This window comes from Solea solea, chromosome 15, assembly GCF_958295425.1.
Source record: "Solea solea chromosome 15, fSolSol10.1, whole genome shotgun sequence".
In the NCBI taxonomy this organism is placed as follows: Eukaryota; Metazoa; Chordata; class Actinopteri; order Pleuronectiformes; family Soleidae; genus Solea; species Solea solea.
Window position 1 is genome coordinate 19,786,821 of NC_081148.1, and position 15,808 is coordinate 19,802,628.

At 44.1% G+C, this 15,808-nt stretch overlaps 1 protein-coding gene across 4 annotated transcripts in view; it reads right to left on the reverse strand.

The window, feature by feature from the left end:
* The window catches only part of LOC131473801 (leucine zipper putative tumor suppressor 2 homolog), a 45,875-nt gene that overhangs the window by 5,438 nt on the left and 24,629 nt on the right, over nt 1-15,808 (reverse strand). For 2 of the 4 annotated variants that reach the window (XM_058651342.1, XM_058651340.1), the window contains 2 exons: nt 1,608-2,240; nt 49-711 (listed from right to left, as the gene is read on the reverse strand). In XM_058651342.1, the coding sequence (XP_058507325.1) occupies nt 49-711; nt 1,608-2,207 (1,263 nt within the window). In that variant the 5' untranslated portion in view covers nt 2,208-2,240. Of the gene's footprint in view, nt 1-48; nt 712-1,607; nt 2,241-6,390; nt 6,416-14,666; nt 14,924-15,808 lie in introns of those variants that run through there. The other 2 variants (XM_058651341.1, XM_058651343.1) reach the window with 2 other exon arrangements.

A 15,808-nucleotide genomic window follows, 5' to 3' on the forward strand; every position in this document is an offset into this window, starting at 1 on the left:
TTGTTTTGGCTCAGTCAGTGTCCTGAGGCGAACGTCTTTCTGTCTCACCTGGCAGATAGCAGCTTCATTCTCATCCAGATTTTCCCGCAGCTGCTGGAGCTCCAGATCTCGTTCCCTCAGCTTCTCCTCCAGCTCCCTCACCACCGCCTCATAGCCCTCCACTGGAGGTGGGGAGTGACCGCAGGACCCGCTGTCTGACAAGGGCTGCCCGCGTCCACTAAGCGATCCCGAGCCCGTGCTCTTGCTGGACGAGGAACGTCCACTGTCTGAGTTTGTGTGACCATGGCTCCCACTTCCACCTGAAGTGTTTCGGCTCAGGCCTGTGACTGGTTCCGGCTGGCCCCCGGAGCCAGACCCAGAGCTGGAGCCCTCACTGGGGGCCAAACTGTAGCCTGTACTGCTGTGAGTAGGGAGACTGGAGAGAGAGTTCCTCCCTGAATCTGACATGGAGCAGGACTGGCTGCTGCGAGGATTACGTCCACCACTGTAGGAGTTCCGTTTCCCTTCAGAGCCGGAACTGCTGTTCCCTCCGTTCCCGTTTGTGCTGCCGACATTGTTGGACCCTCCGAGGGGCAGCAGGAGGCTGAGGCTGCCCTGGCTCTCTGACAGACTACTGCCCCCTGGCCGTGGCAAAAGGTACTGCACAGAGTGGCGATTCTTGGGAACGACGGGTTTGAACGCAGTCGGACGAATCAGCACTTTTTCCATGTTCTACGAATATGAAATTATAAAAGAAACAGCATTAATAATTGATAAATCTCAGCTAATTACAGAGTTTAATAAAACTCATTACAAAGGGGTGAGTGATAAGATGGTAGGTCACCTCTCCAGGCTCTGATTACTATAATTTAGTTTAATTGATATTCTTGAGCTTCATTAAGCAACTTTTCACATTTTTTTTTCTATAACGTAAGATAGAGAGACAGGAAAGAAAATGAAAAAGGAGAGAAAATCTGATTAAAGGGGAAAGAATCTAAGAGGGAGAAGGGAGAAAAGAGAAGATAGAAACAGAGAGCGTAAAATAACTCCTCACATGTTCTCCAAGCATTCGGCTTAACAGTGTTCCTCAGGGTGCAGTAACTACATCACTGAATGGAAGCAAGCTCTGACATTGATCATGATGTGTCTGCAAGGTGAGTAGCTGTCAAATGATCCATCTGGACCCGTCAGGCCAGTGATTAAGCTTCCCCCCCCGGATCAATACGAATAAATAGCCAATTAGGCAGCAGAGGTAATCTGGGCCACCACCAAAATGCTCGCGTCAGCATCAGTGCTGCATGAGTGTGCTTGTGGAAGAGTAAATTTAATTCGGTGTGTAATGTTGTTTAACCCTGAGCTGAAATAAAAAGGAAGCTTTTTTTTTTCTATAAATATCTTTAGGTCAGATGACACAGTCAACAACACATCAGTGTTTATCGAGCTGGTCAAACACTGAGGTAGTGTTCCTCCTTCAGATTGCCACAACTTCATTTTGTGTACGAAATAATGGCCACTTTTCTGTCTGAACCGATTATCGCGGTCGCCTGCCCCCCCCCAACACATTTCCCAGCCTTTACAACAGAATCAAACAGATTTCTCTGTTTAGCTCGACAACCTCGTCATCTTACCTTCTCCAACTGCCCAGACACGGGGATGAGTTTGGGAGGAGGTCCTCCAATGTTGCCGTTCACAGTCCTGTTGTCCCTTTGGTCCTCCGAGTCACTGCAGGGACTCACGGCAACTGCAACCACCAGGTTGTCGTTCCAATCCCCAACCACCACCTCATCACTCACATACCCAAAGTTCCCATTCGTGCCGGCACCTACTGTCCCACCAGAGTTACCGGGTCGGGGCTGCTTTTTGGTGGGCAGCGGTGGAGGCAGAACCTGAGCCTGAGGCTGTGTCTGGTTGCTAATAACCAGCAGCTGCTCTAAGGAGCTCCCGCTGCGGAGGGTGTTGTCCTGGATCCGAAAGCAGCTGGTCGCAGGGGTGGAGCGGCGCGGTTTCGCGGAGAATTCGCTGGCAGCTCGGCAGTGTTTCTCCTGGTATGTCCGGCCTGATATGAGACTGCTGACGGAACCCATGGCTGTCCCAGAGCTACACGGCCCACAGGGGGCAGAGCAGGGGCCTGAAGGGGAGCGGGACAGAAGCGGCCGGTACTGCTGGACTTCGACACCTGGGTTGGGGTGGTCAGTCACGGTCACAGGTAGTGCCTGAACCAGAGCCATGACAGCCCGATGGCGTCAGACACACCATACACTCTGATGAAAGAAAGAAAAAAAAACAGGATATTTATGCTTGAAATGCAACAGATGTGACTTGTACTCGTGCTCTGGCGGAGACTTGTATCCTCGTACATAAAAACAAGGTTTTTCATTCAATATGCATAAATGAGACATGATGGTATTTTCTGACTGATTTATGATAAATTTGATGTATAAATGGAAATCTACCACAGTTGTGTGGATTCTGGCTGCACTGCGAGTTGTAATATCACACTGGAGCTTTCTCAGTGATTGTTTTAATAGATATGGAAAAAATGAGGAGGAAGTTTAAATGAAGACACAAAAGGAATCGTGATCTATTATGGACCGATGACTGGTTTCACTGGCCGGTTATTTTTAGTCATTTGCAAAGCGAACAATGAGGGAAAACACTTCAATAAATCAAACACAGGTGTCACTAATTCTAATCTGCTGTTGCACACAAATGGGAAAATTGTTACTTTTATTACGAACACTTCTTCTTGTGCTTTTCTTCTATGATGAGCCAAAATGTCTGCTGCCTCATTATGTGTCAATAAAGTGACGATAATAAGCTATAAATGAATAAATGAGACGTGGCTTAAGTGCATGGTGAACGTTATTACCATAAGTATTTTACTTAAACCATCCATGCTACATTTTACAGTATTATATATCTGCTTTACCTGTTCAATACAGATCATTTAGTTGAGTATAATTTCATTGTAAGTTCAGCACAAAACAAGCTCTGGTGTTGCTGTTAATATTAACAATGGCTCGGTCTTGTTCGAGTTTCCAGGCAAAAGCAAAAATACCAGCATCCTCAACCTGAAGCAATTAAATGGAATTCGGACCAGAACTGATGTTATCATTTACTCCTGTCCTTCATCATTGTGTGGATGGGATATGCATCACCTTAAACATGACACATTACCATCATGGTTCTTGCAGACGGCAGACAGTCACTAATTTGATCCGTGCTTAAAAATCTCATCCATGTGTATAATAATGTGAATGAGCCTCATTACGCTGTCATTTATGAATTATGGGCATAATGATTTACTAAATGGTTCAAATACATCACCTTTGATGTCTGTCGTATATTAAAACGTAATAGATTCACTTTACATTCAGTCTCACCACAATTCACAATCCTATTTGTACCAATGAAGTCAAATTATGTATTCATCGTTCAGCCTGTTGTCATTCACTAAACTCATTAGCAACAGCCACTTTACAGCTGTTTATGAGTGATAAATTCTCCAGGGGGAAACATCTTTTCCACCGAGGAAAGGCTCATCCCTCATTAAGTATACACTATATCTCGGGTGACACCACTGATAATTGTCAATGTCACTAAAAAAAAAGACAGGAGGATGAAGGAAAAGAGAGACAGATTTGGTTGAAACTGAGGGAGAGTGAGTCACGGTCATCGCAGTCTGCAGCTGCTCAGTGATTTTCCCCCCATCGTCCTCATCTGAACCTGTGACTGGTCATCTGTGTATTATTTCTAAAAAGCGCTTGAGATCGAGTCACTTCAACAGTTTCGTCATCACAACGCTCACATGCCTATGGAACAAAAAATAAATCCTCGGTTTGCTGCACTATTTTTGGCCTGAGAAACATGGATACGCACATTGTTACAACGCGGCAAGTGGCAGCAGATTAAGGCTTCCATGTGCAGACAGAATTATCAGTGTTGGTTGCCTGTGGTGGGAGAGAGAGAGAGAGAGAGAGAGGGGACGCATATCCTGAGCCTGTCGTGCCAAGCCCAAATCCGTCTGGCCAAGTGGAATAATCCACGCCAGCTATGGCTGCAGACAGTCTGCCAGGACTAACACAGTCACACTGACACCCATGTACACACGGGGAGCACATCAATCATCGCCAAAGTCCCACATGCAAGTGTATTGTCTCCAGAGTAAATGGTAAAATAAACCGAGGGCAACGTGTTTGTTTATTGGAGCACACTTTGATCAAAGCATTAGATCAGATAACCGCTCTTTTGCCAGAATTCTGGGAAAAGTGTCTTGCAGGAGGAGCAGTGTGAGCAGCACCGTAGCAGAGCAGCTGCATCAACAGCACAGTGTGTTCACACAGGAGGCTAAAGCCGCACAGTATTAGGGAAACATGCAATAAAGTTGTGGAATATTGTAAAGATTATGTGACGTGCAAAAACAATAGACAAATACTTAAGTTATGCGGTTGTAATGTCTTTCAGCTTTGGGTTTGCTGCAAACAGACCTTAATCTTAAACTCTGCCTTTAATATTTTCCACTCGTCGAAACAAAACACATGATCCCTTACGACCTGGATTGTTGAAATAATAAGGAAATCACCAGTTTTAAGGTGATTTGAAACATTGTTCTGATACAACTTCCCTGTCATATAGTGCATTTAAGGATCCGGCTGCTATATAAGCAGCAAATGGTGGTGTGGTTGAAGTGCTGATTCTTTTGTATGAAGTGGACACAAGTGGAGATTGTCAGTTTCCTAAGGTTGAAGGCTGCAGTCACTCCCTCTGCCCCACATTCCTGCATTGGAAAGTTGTAGGAGGAGGAGGGGTTAAGATACTCTCTCCAGGCTCCAAATAGCACTTTGTTTGAAACACACTGATGCCTTCAGTGGTCAGTCCTCCAAAACAGACACAAGTACATTTCCATGCACAGTTAAGCGGCGCAGCAACCGTTCAACTGGACGACTGCCCTTGGATAGAAGCACTAGCGCGGTTTAGTGATTTAGTGAATGAAGTGTGTCCACCTCCACTGCCACAGGTGGCCCTTTCTGTTTGTTAGTATGAGACAGTTTCAGGTATAACTTCATGAACTTGAAATTATCCAATTCTTAAATCTGACAGAGCATAAACATAACATAAAAAAAGAGAAAAAAACGTTATCACTGGAACTTTAAATTCTGATCGTTGATTATATTTTTCACGGCTGACACTAATAATGTCAGTGTTTCCCAAACCTGAATCCTAAAAAGTTATTACCAAAGATATCCATACTGTCATAGCGGAGCGAGGAAACCAGAAAATATACACATTTAAGACGCTGACATCATTTGTTTTAAATCAGTTAATCAAAATAGTTGTTCATAAATGTAATATATGGATTCATTGATAAATCGCTGTGGCCAAATCCCCATCATACTTGTCTACATGGTAATTAAAGTAGGTCATGAGAGGGGGATTACAGAGACGGAAATCTCCCAATCTCCGGAAATTATGAGCACACATGACTCAAGGAGATGAAGATATGTGTGGTATGTGATCACTTCCCATGCCAAAAATAATCACGCCTGAAATCCTCCTTTCACCTTTTTTCATTCAACCATCGCCATCTCCCAGCCCAAACAAGGACCTCTCAGGCAGGGATAATAGAATTAACGACCCCAGAGACCGTCAACCGTGACCTCCACAGCCGTAACCCTGCGACCCCCCGATGAGCTGAGGGGAGCTGCTCTGATTCTTTCCTCCCACCTCCTGTGGCCTCCAAGGCTCTTGTTTTGTTCTGGGTACTCGGGCAACAAATCTCAAAAGCTAATTTCCCCCCTCTGATCTTGCTCAATAGTTATTTCATAAAACTTACTGAAGCCTCCTCCTCCTCCTCCCCCTCCTCTTCTCCTTGGCTACATTCCCCATGACAAAGTAAAAATACCTCCACCATCTCTTCATCCACTCTCACCACTTCCACCTTTTTCCTGATTACATGCATCCTTCACTGATGTCAGCAGCATAAGACATCCAGAGAGGAACCAGTCATTGTCACTAAATATAGAAAACATCTCACGTGCCTGAAATTATTCTCATGGTCTTTCATGAGCTGCTTCTCTCAGCGAAGACGTTTGATTCAATGTTCAAAAATAAACTCCTGTGGTGTGGCAGCCATGTTTTACAGGGTCAAAACAGGGGCAATTTAAACCGCATTCTGAAGCAGTAAAACTATTAAATGATGCTGAATGGCTCACAGGCAGCCTTGCTGCTTCTGACAGGGACTGAAAATAAACCAAGGGGCTGTGAAAGTTTACCCTCCACAGGACACCAGCTGGCCATGGATAAGTGACAGAGGAAAGAGTTCCCAGGTATCTTTCTAAAAGATCCATGAGTGGGGTCTGTGGTGGGGAAATAATCCCGTTATGATGAGATTGTTAATAATGCCAGTGTTACCCAGGAGAGGAAGCTCATTATTCTGCAGCAGCAGATCGCCCCTTGCAATCCCACGCAACCTCGCAACTCTTCCAGAGACTCCAGGGCTCAGGGCGAAGATGGAAAAAGCGAGAAGAAAGAAGAAAAATAAGGGAGATCAGAGGTGAGGACATGAAGGCATGGGTGATGGTTGGGGGGTATGAAGGAATTCTAATACCTGATAGTCTGAATAGAGGCTTCAGAGAGGGCAGAGCTCTGGAAAGTAGCAGGCATTTATAATCTGGTTTGGTCATTATTTGGAGAGAACACAGAACCTGGGGTTTGAGCACCTTAAGATCAACGCCTGCAGACAATTGACTTGATGTGGCAGATGTGTTTGCACACAGTCTGTTTCACATCAACAAGACAGAGAGAGAGACATTGAGAGAGAGAGCAACACTACGAATCTTAAACCAAGTCCACATTTGGGCTGTTTTTCCAGAAAATTCAAGCTCGAGCAAATATTATGTTGACACACTACCATCAAAGATATTTGGATAATTCTCTCCCCTGTACGTGCACTTGATGACAGATGCTGGTGTGTGATGCATCCGCTCACTCTGTTAGCGATTAGCTCCACGGCCAAGCTAACAAAAGAGTCGGCAGACTTGTATGTGACTTTGCCATCTATGGTTTAGAACAAGAAATACTTCCACACGCCTCTTTCATATGCTTACTTGTCGCGATTGTCCACCATCGACCAATTATCACTATTGCCAAAATCCCCAAAAATACCGCTATATTATTTGTCTACAGGTCAACCACTGACTTTTTACTGCAGCAGTGCTGTCCTTGATCTCTGCAACATTTTTGGATACTGCATGTTCTCTTTTTCTTCTAATTTTTCTTCTCTGATGAACTGAAATTGTCGTCTTGTTCAGGTTTCAGCCAACACCACCCTGTCCCGGTCTCTGATTGGCTCGAGCGGCTGGAGTTGTCTCATACTCTGATCAAATTTCCAGCATGCGGGAAATAAGATTTGGGCGTGTGACACATTGGGAAAGTATCTGCAGCTCTCTTTAATCACATCTGTGAATATTTCTCACCTGTCAGGGGAGATTGACAGCAAGCTGCAAAAACTAATTGACGGTGGTCTGAAAATCCATCCATCCATCCTCTACCGCTTTATCCTCCACATGAGGATCGCTGGTGCCAATCCCAGCTGACCTGGGGTGAAAGGCAGGTCACACCCTGGACAGGTCATGAGGCCATCATAGGGCCACATAGAGACAATTCCTACAATTATTTTTAGAGTGTCCAATTTGCCTAACACCCAAATCTGCATGTTTTTGGACTGTGGGAGGAAATCGGAGAACCCAGAGAAAACCCACACACACACGGAGAGAACATGCAAACTGCATGACGAAAGGCCCCTCTTCCAACTGGGTCCTGAACCCAGGTCTTCTTAATGCAAAGGCAAGAGTGGGCTGAAAATCCTGAAGTTTAAAGGTCCAATATTCAATATTAGGTCAGATCTGGCTGCCTAACTCCATAAAACTAAAACAACAAGCAGAGAGATGCTGAATGTTTCACCTCAGCAGGAAACGTGCACTGCCATGTGGTAATTCACCACAAACGACCTCTTCCTCTACAGTCATCTGATCCCGATTACAGCAGGTTTGACTGTGTGCAAAGGTGACATCTTCCTGACGAGATGCCACATGTGTAAGGTCTTTCACCTCCTGCCTCTACATTTACCCCCATCCTTTTCCTTTTCCTCACTTCCTGTGCTCCATGATTGCTCCGTTGCTCTTCTGTCACTGCCCCCCCCCCCCTCGCTGGTCTATGCAGCAATGGATTTTCATCTGGCTCTTCCTTAACAGCGATACCACAGCGTGACTTATGCAAAGCCAATGTGAAGATGAGAGCAACAGGTGGAAAGTATAAAATTGCCAAAGCCAGATCAGACACTGTATGGGAGAAGGCGTAAGTATGGGACTAATGATCAATGGTACATTCTGATTGCACTGCTGGTAGTCAGGCTGCAATGATTAACTAATGATTAGTCAATTTCTGTATGAATCAACCACTTTGACTAATACTATCTTTAAAAAAAAGATAAAAACTCAACTTTTTCAGGTTTTTAAATATAAATATTTTCTAGTTTTTACAAAGAACCAAAGAAACCATACAAACTAAATATATTTGAGTTTTGACATTTGAAGATGTCATCATTTTGAGGTTTGGGAAGCTCTCATCACACTTAGTTGCAGCCCTAGTTGGTATCTTGTGTAGCTCAGCAGAAATACTATGGTATACAGTGGCCCCATTAGTAATCCACACAGATACCGGTGATCCTAATGGATAGAGAGAGTCAAAATCGAAAGGCTGTGTGAGTCACAATAATCCCCGCACACTGTCAACAAAAGACAATCCACAAGTACAGGCAAGGCAGAAACACACAGTGACACACAAACAATACCACAGCATGGCAACAAGTCCACGCCTAATCTGCTCTCCCGTTTAGTTTTCAGGCATCCTCTCACAGAAACTCCATAAAACTTCAAACGGGCCAGAAAATGGTATTATAATGAAGTCAGCCTCCTCCACTGTAAAACGAGACAAGTCTTTTAATGTTTTGCCAGAAGACCTGAGGTTATATTATGCCTCCATTCCAACACAATGACTGTCTGTCTGAGTGGCCACTCACTGTCACCTACCCCCACATGGCTTGCCTTTGTGTGTGTGGGTGTGTGTGTGTTACCTCTTTAGGATCTCTTCTGGCACAAACACTGACCTTGTCAGGACCAGTAGTCCTCATGGAAACCAACACCTGGTCCTAATGAGGAAATGTCTGACGAGACGTGTAAGTTTAGGGCTAAGGTTGAGGTTAGGTTAAGGTTAAAGTTAGGCATTAACTGGTTGCGGTTAAGGTTAGGTATAACACTTTATGCGAGTCAATGCGGTGTCCTGAGAAGAATGGCTGCACAAACCTGTGTGTGTGTGTGTGTGTGTGTGTGTGTGTGTGTGTGTGTGTGTGTGTGCATGTGTGAAATTGCTGAATGCTTGCAAACATACTCGTTCCTCATTAATTCTAAGCCTCGGTGCCAATTCTTGTTTCGCAAAAATCAAAGAGACATTGTCCTCTTTGGCAAAGTGACACAGTTGACACTGTAACTTAAAAAAGTTGTGAGTTGTTTTTTTCCAAGCATCTGCGGAGCTCTGAATTTATTAAATTAGATTTTCAGAGATGAAACAAAAGGATACATAAGATTTCCACAAAAAAAAGTGAGTGTGTGCATGAGTAATTGGCAACAGGTTCCGGCTTTAGTCCATCCCCCCCTTTTTCTTTTAAAACCAGCTTGTTGGTCTTTCAGAGCGTAGCTTCTAGCTCTGTTTGGATATGTTGTCATGGCAGCAGAGGCCAGGCACAGGGCCAAATGAGACTGATAGACAGGAATAGTGGGAGAAGGAAGGACGGAAGAAAGAGTGAGTGAATAGGTGGATGAAGGAATGGGTCTTTTTCCTGACAGCGGGCAGGTTGGCTCTTTAGCATCTCAAAGCATCTGGCCTTAATTCGGACCTGAGAGGCTGCTGGGGAGAGGGGCGACTGAGGCCAAGGTTCTCTTACTCTTTCTATAGTACACACACTCACTCGCTCATTCTATATAACTGTAGAAAACTCATTGGGTCCCTGTGGGGGTTGACTGAGAGAGCAGCCAGCAATCCATTGAAATGGTATGCAGTTAATGCTAATGACATGAAAGGAGCGACGCAGCCTTGTGAAAAGCAATGGTCATTCAGGGACACAAACTGTCACAAACTGAGGTAGCATGCATGTGTATATGTGTAAGATATTTGCCTTTTGTCAAGCAGTCATGCTGTAGGAAATGACTGTGGAGAGTGCATAGTAAAGGTCTGTCACAAACAAAACATAGTTTCTCATTTGAAGAGAGAGATTACAGCAGATTTTCATCATAATGTTGTACAGCCTTAGTTAAAATGTAAAAAAAAAAACTTACTTTGGTGAGAAAAAGCATTAAAAGTGCCATTGCCAGCCTTTAACAGCAGCTGAAGACAGTTAGTTAGTTCACAGTCAGTAGGCACTGGAGGAAATTGAGGTAACAATATGGACGATGACATTCCTGGTCCGCTCTGCATATTGGATTTTCCAGAATATTCTCCAGCCACTGACAGTTATCCAGCGGTGGTCAGTGGTTAGACCCACAGACACTGGAAATACCAAGAATGCCAGTGGCAGAGACAGGGATTAGTCTGGCCAGTTGACTACTATTTGTCAGGATCAATGACCATGGACTTGATACAGTTTCTTACTGATGCAGGAACTCGTTGTCTTTGTGCAGGGAAGCGTTTTATACAATTAGGAAAAACCTGGTGCACAGACTTCTCACTTGGTACGTTTAAATCATGGGTTAGCCCAAATAAAAAATGCTTTTGGCAGTGCTGTTGGTTGCTTAAAACACCTCTGACTCTGATTTCCAGGATTTTTTGTCTTTTTAACTGATCTAAAGTTTGGCATTGCTCAGGTTCATTCTTGTATCAGACCTCACGCTCATCTACCCTTCCAGTGACGACACTCTCTGACCAATCAGTGGCCGGCGTCACGTTTTAGTATTGGTTCAGCTCACTTGGAACCTCACCAAAGCAGATGCTAAAAAAGTACCAGGTACCAGGTACTATCCCTAATAGAAAAGCATAAAATAAAATGAGTAGTGTCAAGCTGAGCCGTGCTACAACTGTATAGTGGAAAAGTGCCATCATGTAAGCATGTTAGTCGGACTGAAATTGGACTTCACTGAATGTATAAAGGTCAATCTAACAAACTGAGATAATGCAACACACACACTGGCCGAAATGGCCTGGGTGTTCTGTGCATGCACCACAGTTCCTACCACCAGCTAATAATATGGAAATAATAGAACTAGCCAGTACACAGAAAAATAAGTGTGATGAAAAAGAATTGTGAAATTCAGGCCGGTTCAATTCTCCGCTAGCGCTTGTGTACTATGACAACGACTGTCGTCCAACTGAAGTGTGTATTAGCTCGACTTAACTGTGCTGATTGTCTCAACAGGGGAGAGAGAAGAGTAAAGTTTTCCCTCCTAAATTTCCATTCCTTCCCCCCCTGCTGCTTCTGCAACATGAACAGTGGCAGGCCATTGTTTCACTTGAACAGAGGGCAGAGAGCAGAGAGAAAGAGCCTGTTATCTCGCACTGAAAGCAAACCACACTTTGACTGACAACGTGACCCAACATGCGGTGAAAGTGAGGTGGTGGCATTGACAGGATGCATGATCGTGGGAGAGAATTTTAGGCTTCACTGAGAAAAAGAAATTCAGCTTATGATTTTTGACACGAATCAGCTTTCTAAAAATAGATACATTCCAAAAAGTTTCAATGTGAAATCACTGTAGAAGCAGACTTTACACACACACACACACACACACACAGAGTAATGCCACCCACACACACCCAGTGCTACTAAATAAAGCCAGGCAAATGAGTTTCACAGCAGCCGTTACATAAGCAGCGACACCTCAGTATCACTGTGCCAGCCTCCATGTATAATTCACTCCCATTCATTTGAGGAAAAATATCAGCCATGGCAAAGAAGCACATGTGCAGACACATTCAGACACCGCTGTAAACTCGAGAAAGATGGAGAGCAGACTGCTGTGGAAAACACTCATTCAGCAGACTGAGACAAAGCCAGGCCAACTTCTAATCTCTCCCTCCTTCAGTCTTCCATCATATTTCTCATGCGTAGGTTTTTACACAAACACCTGGCAGGAGATTTAGCTCTGGAAAATAATGGAGCTTAAATCGAAATACGTTTTCAATCTGAATGCTCTCGAAGCACCCCAAAAAAATATGTACTATTCTTACCCCTGTCAACATGGAGACCTTTGAAAACATTGATGCAGTTACATCCAGTCACGTCCTGATTGGTTGTTATCGGCCAAGGCGAGACAATTGGCAACAAACTCAAAGCTCCATTAACACTTACTTTCAGTTTAAGTTTATTGTCGTCAGTGGACACTTGCATAATAAGACCTTAGTCAGTTGTAAAACCTTCCAATACTGGGTTAACAATAGAGTTTTCGAGTGTTCGGTCCTTTTTTCACAAACATAGAAGAACGGATGTAGCTTCAGTTAGCAGATTTCTTTGCAGATGTCTGTAATATCAGAAAGAGCCATTTCAAGAGAAATCAAAGCTGGACTGGACTATTAGCCCAACTATGGCAGCAAAAAACCAAAGGAGATCAAAAAGAGGTCCATTTACTTTTCATTTCACTACGTAACTATGTTTTTATACTGTATAAACACACACGCTAAAAGCATGAGTCAACACAGCTGGAGAGGGTTACATATGTAACCTGCATCACACATATACCTCATTTGTTTTGTTTGATGAGCAGATGAGGTAATCCATGTTTTCCTCTCTGTCCCCCTCCCTCTGCCTCAGACCTCGTGTTTAAGTCTGCGTCAGCGTTCACGCCCTGACACCTGTCCATATACAGCTGTTGTCTTCACGCACTGAGACGTCAGCGTCTTTGACTTTGTGCCAAAAGCCAAGTCTGGGTAATTACAGTCTTCTCCCAGCGTTGCTCTCAGAAGAAACCTCAATGTGACACGGTCAAACAGGCAGCTACTACAAAGAGTCCAGTGAATGGACGGCCCTCTAACCACCCGGGCTATAAACATATCTGCTGACATATCACTCTCGGGCCATAACAAAACTTGATGAGAAACTACAATATGTGGCCCAGGGCTCACAAGGAGTCTTGTAATTACACGCGTAGGGAAGTCAGAGGAGGAACAGCAGCAGCAGTCTGTGTCTGCCAGAGTGCTTTGTCATCAAAAGAAACACAAAGATTCCCTTTGAGTCTTCTGGATGAAAACATGGAAAACATATTTTTCTACGGGTCACACTTTGGAGACGCAGCCTAATTGTCTGCCTCGGAAGAAGTATGTATACTGCCTGCTACTTTTTCTTATCTTCAAAGAGAGTGTGCGTGCGTGCGTGTGTGTGTGTGCGTGTGCAGACAGAATATTGAATATCACCCTCCTCCTCCTCCTCTTTCTCTTTCTCTTCTTCTTCTTCTTCTTCCTCCAGGCCAACTGTCCAAAGGGTGGAACAGATTTTCTACAGGCTGATATTTCAAATCAATACCCCAACAGTCTGTAATGAGCAGATTACCCTGCACACAACAAAATCTCATCATCTCACCTCAACGAGCTCTGTTTGTTCCTATTATCTTAGGCTAAATGGGTCAATTGAGTCAAAATAACAATCTTAAGACCTGTAACTTTTGGTCACTTCTGTTGTCTTTGTCTTTGTGAACAATCTAATTATAGACAATCTACACTATCAGACCTGACTGAGGGAGCATTTGAATGTGCACAGCTGCAGCACAGGAGGAGGTGGTGGTAAGAAGCATTAATCCCATCAAACTGCTGAACTGCCTTCTCGCTTTACTAGCGCAGTGTTGCTGTTGCCTCCAATCTGTCAAACAAAATAACTTCCTGTGTGCAGTGTGGGAATGGCACCGGCCGACACAAGATCTCGACACTGCTTCACAGAGAAACAGAGAGAGTCAGGTGACACTGATAAGCCTGATCTGAATTGTGTGAACTGAGGGACATTTGTTTGCAGTAAAAAGTTACACACAACAGTTTCAATCTCTGGCAAAAATGACTACAAACCAAGTTCTCTAGTGTTTCTTCATGAGTAAATTAACATACAGACTTCAGGGACTTCACTACAACTTTTCTGACCTTCACTTGCATTTCCTACATTAGTTAGTCACCCACAATGTTTCCATGCACAGTTCAGTCAAGATACAAATTAGGTAACTTTCCTTGTCCCAAATCAATTAATTGAATGAAGTGTGTCTGTCTCCACTACACTAGGAGGCGATACGCCCCCTTTCAGCTTCTTAGAATTAGGCGGTTTCCGTTGTTAGTATGTTGAGCGCCATTTCAAGTCATTATCCATTCATTTTAAAATATCAAATTCTTTAACCTGACACGGCATAAAAAAATTTACCAGTCCAAAATGTTTTTTTCCACTGTTGTCTTTTTTTGTGAATAAGCATCCAAACAACTCCACACACCTTCCATCCACACCGCTTCTGACAACAGTGACACCTTTTTTAAGTGGCTTCACACTGACTCATGGTGCTCATGAATACAAAGTTTCCTGCAGCAAGGATAAACAAAGCCTGAGTTTGACACACACACACACACACACATGCACTCATACAGAAAACACTCTCTTCTCACTCCCCACTCACCCCAGTGAGCGCCCTGCATGGCTGCCTCCACTTGTCTGTGTCTCTTGGAAAAGATTTCTTTTAAAATCACTCCGGTCTCTGTTGACTCAGGATCTCCTTGTTGTTCCTCGCTCCAGCTTCCTGCTGTTGCCTCTTTGCTGCTCCGACACTTCACATCCCGACACGAGGAATTTCAAATAGAAGCCCTCATTTTCCTGTCCTGTCCTCTGCTACTCTTCCTCTTGCTTCTCACTTCACTCCACTGTTCCTCTTCTCAGCTTTCCTTCCCTGCTGCCTGCCTTAGCACCGCCTCCCCACCTCCTCCTCCTCATTCCTCCCTCCCCTCTCTTACTTTTTGTCTGCCAGTCCCCCCTGCCTCTAGTTTCCCTCTTTTAACACACACACACACACACACACAGTACTCTTTCTCCTCCCCCTTTTCTTTTTAGCCTGAGCTTCATCCTTGCCCTTCTGTTTCATACATACAGTATATCACTGCATCAACACTAACCTGCTGCACTTTGAACACTTTTATCCAGTGTGTCAGTTGGCTGTGTTTGTGCAGAATGGCCGACAGGCATTATAAGAAGAGCACCTCCTCTTACACAAATAATGATGTGCATGGCATGTGTCTGTGTAAATAACGACACAGTTAAACTGATAATGACACGCTATTGTGTAGGGCTGGGAAACAACATGATACAATATGCGATGCATGATTCTGTGATAACCAATGTATTACAGTACAATCACATGGCGATACGTCGCGATATCTGTCTAACTGAAGAACACTACACGTCTGCGAAAAGTTAAAAGTCCAGGATTTATTCTATTTATTCACAACATGGAGAACAAAGTGCATAAACTCAGTATTACTTCTACCCATGTTTTCCCTCATTCATTTGAGCAGCGCCACCGTGAGGACACATGAAGTAGTGACGCCCGGCGAGTTTCCTTCATTTGTAAATTAAAATATCGATTCTCATATTGTGCAAGGAAGGACAACGATATACCACAAAATCGATATTTCGAGCCAGCCTTATTATTGTGTAGTTATCAACAGTGACGCGACACCATGAAGAGCTGCAGGGGTCAATGTTACATAACACAGTTGTGCTCATCTCTCTTCTTGCACTCACTGCATGCTTTGCTTGCACATGTGA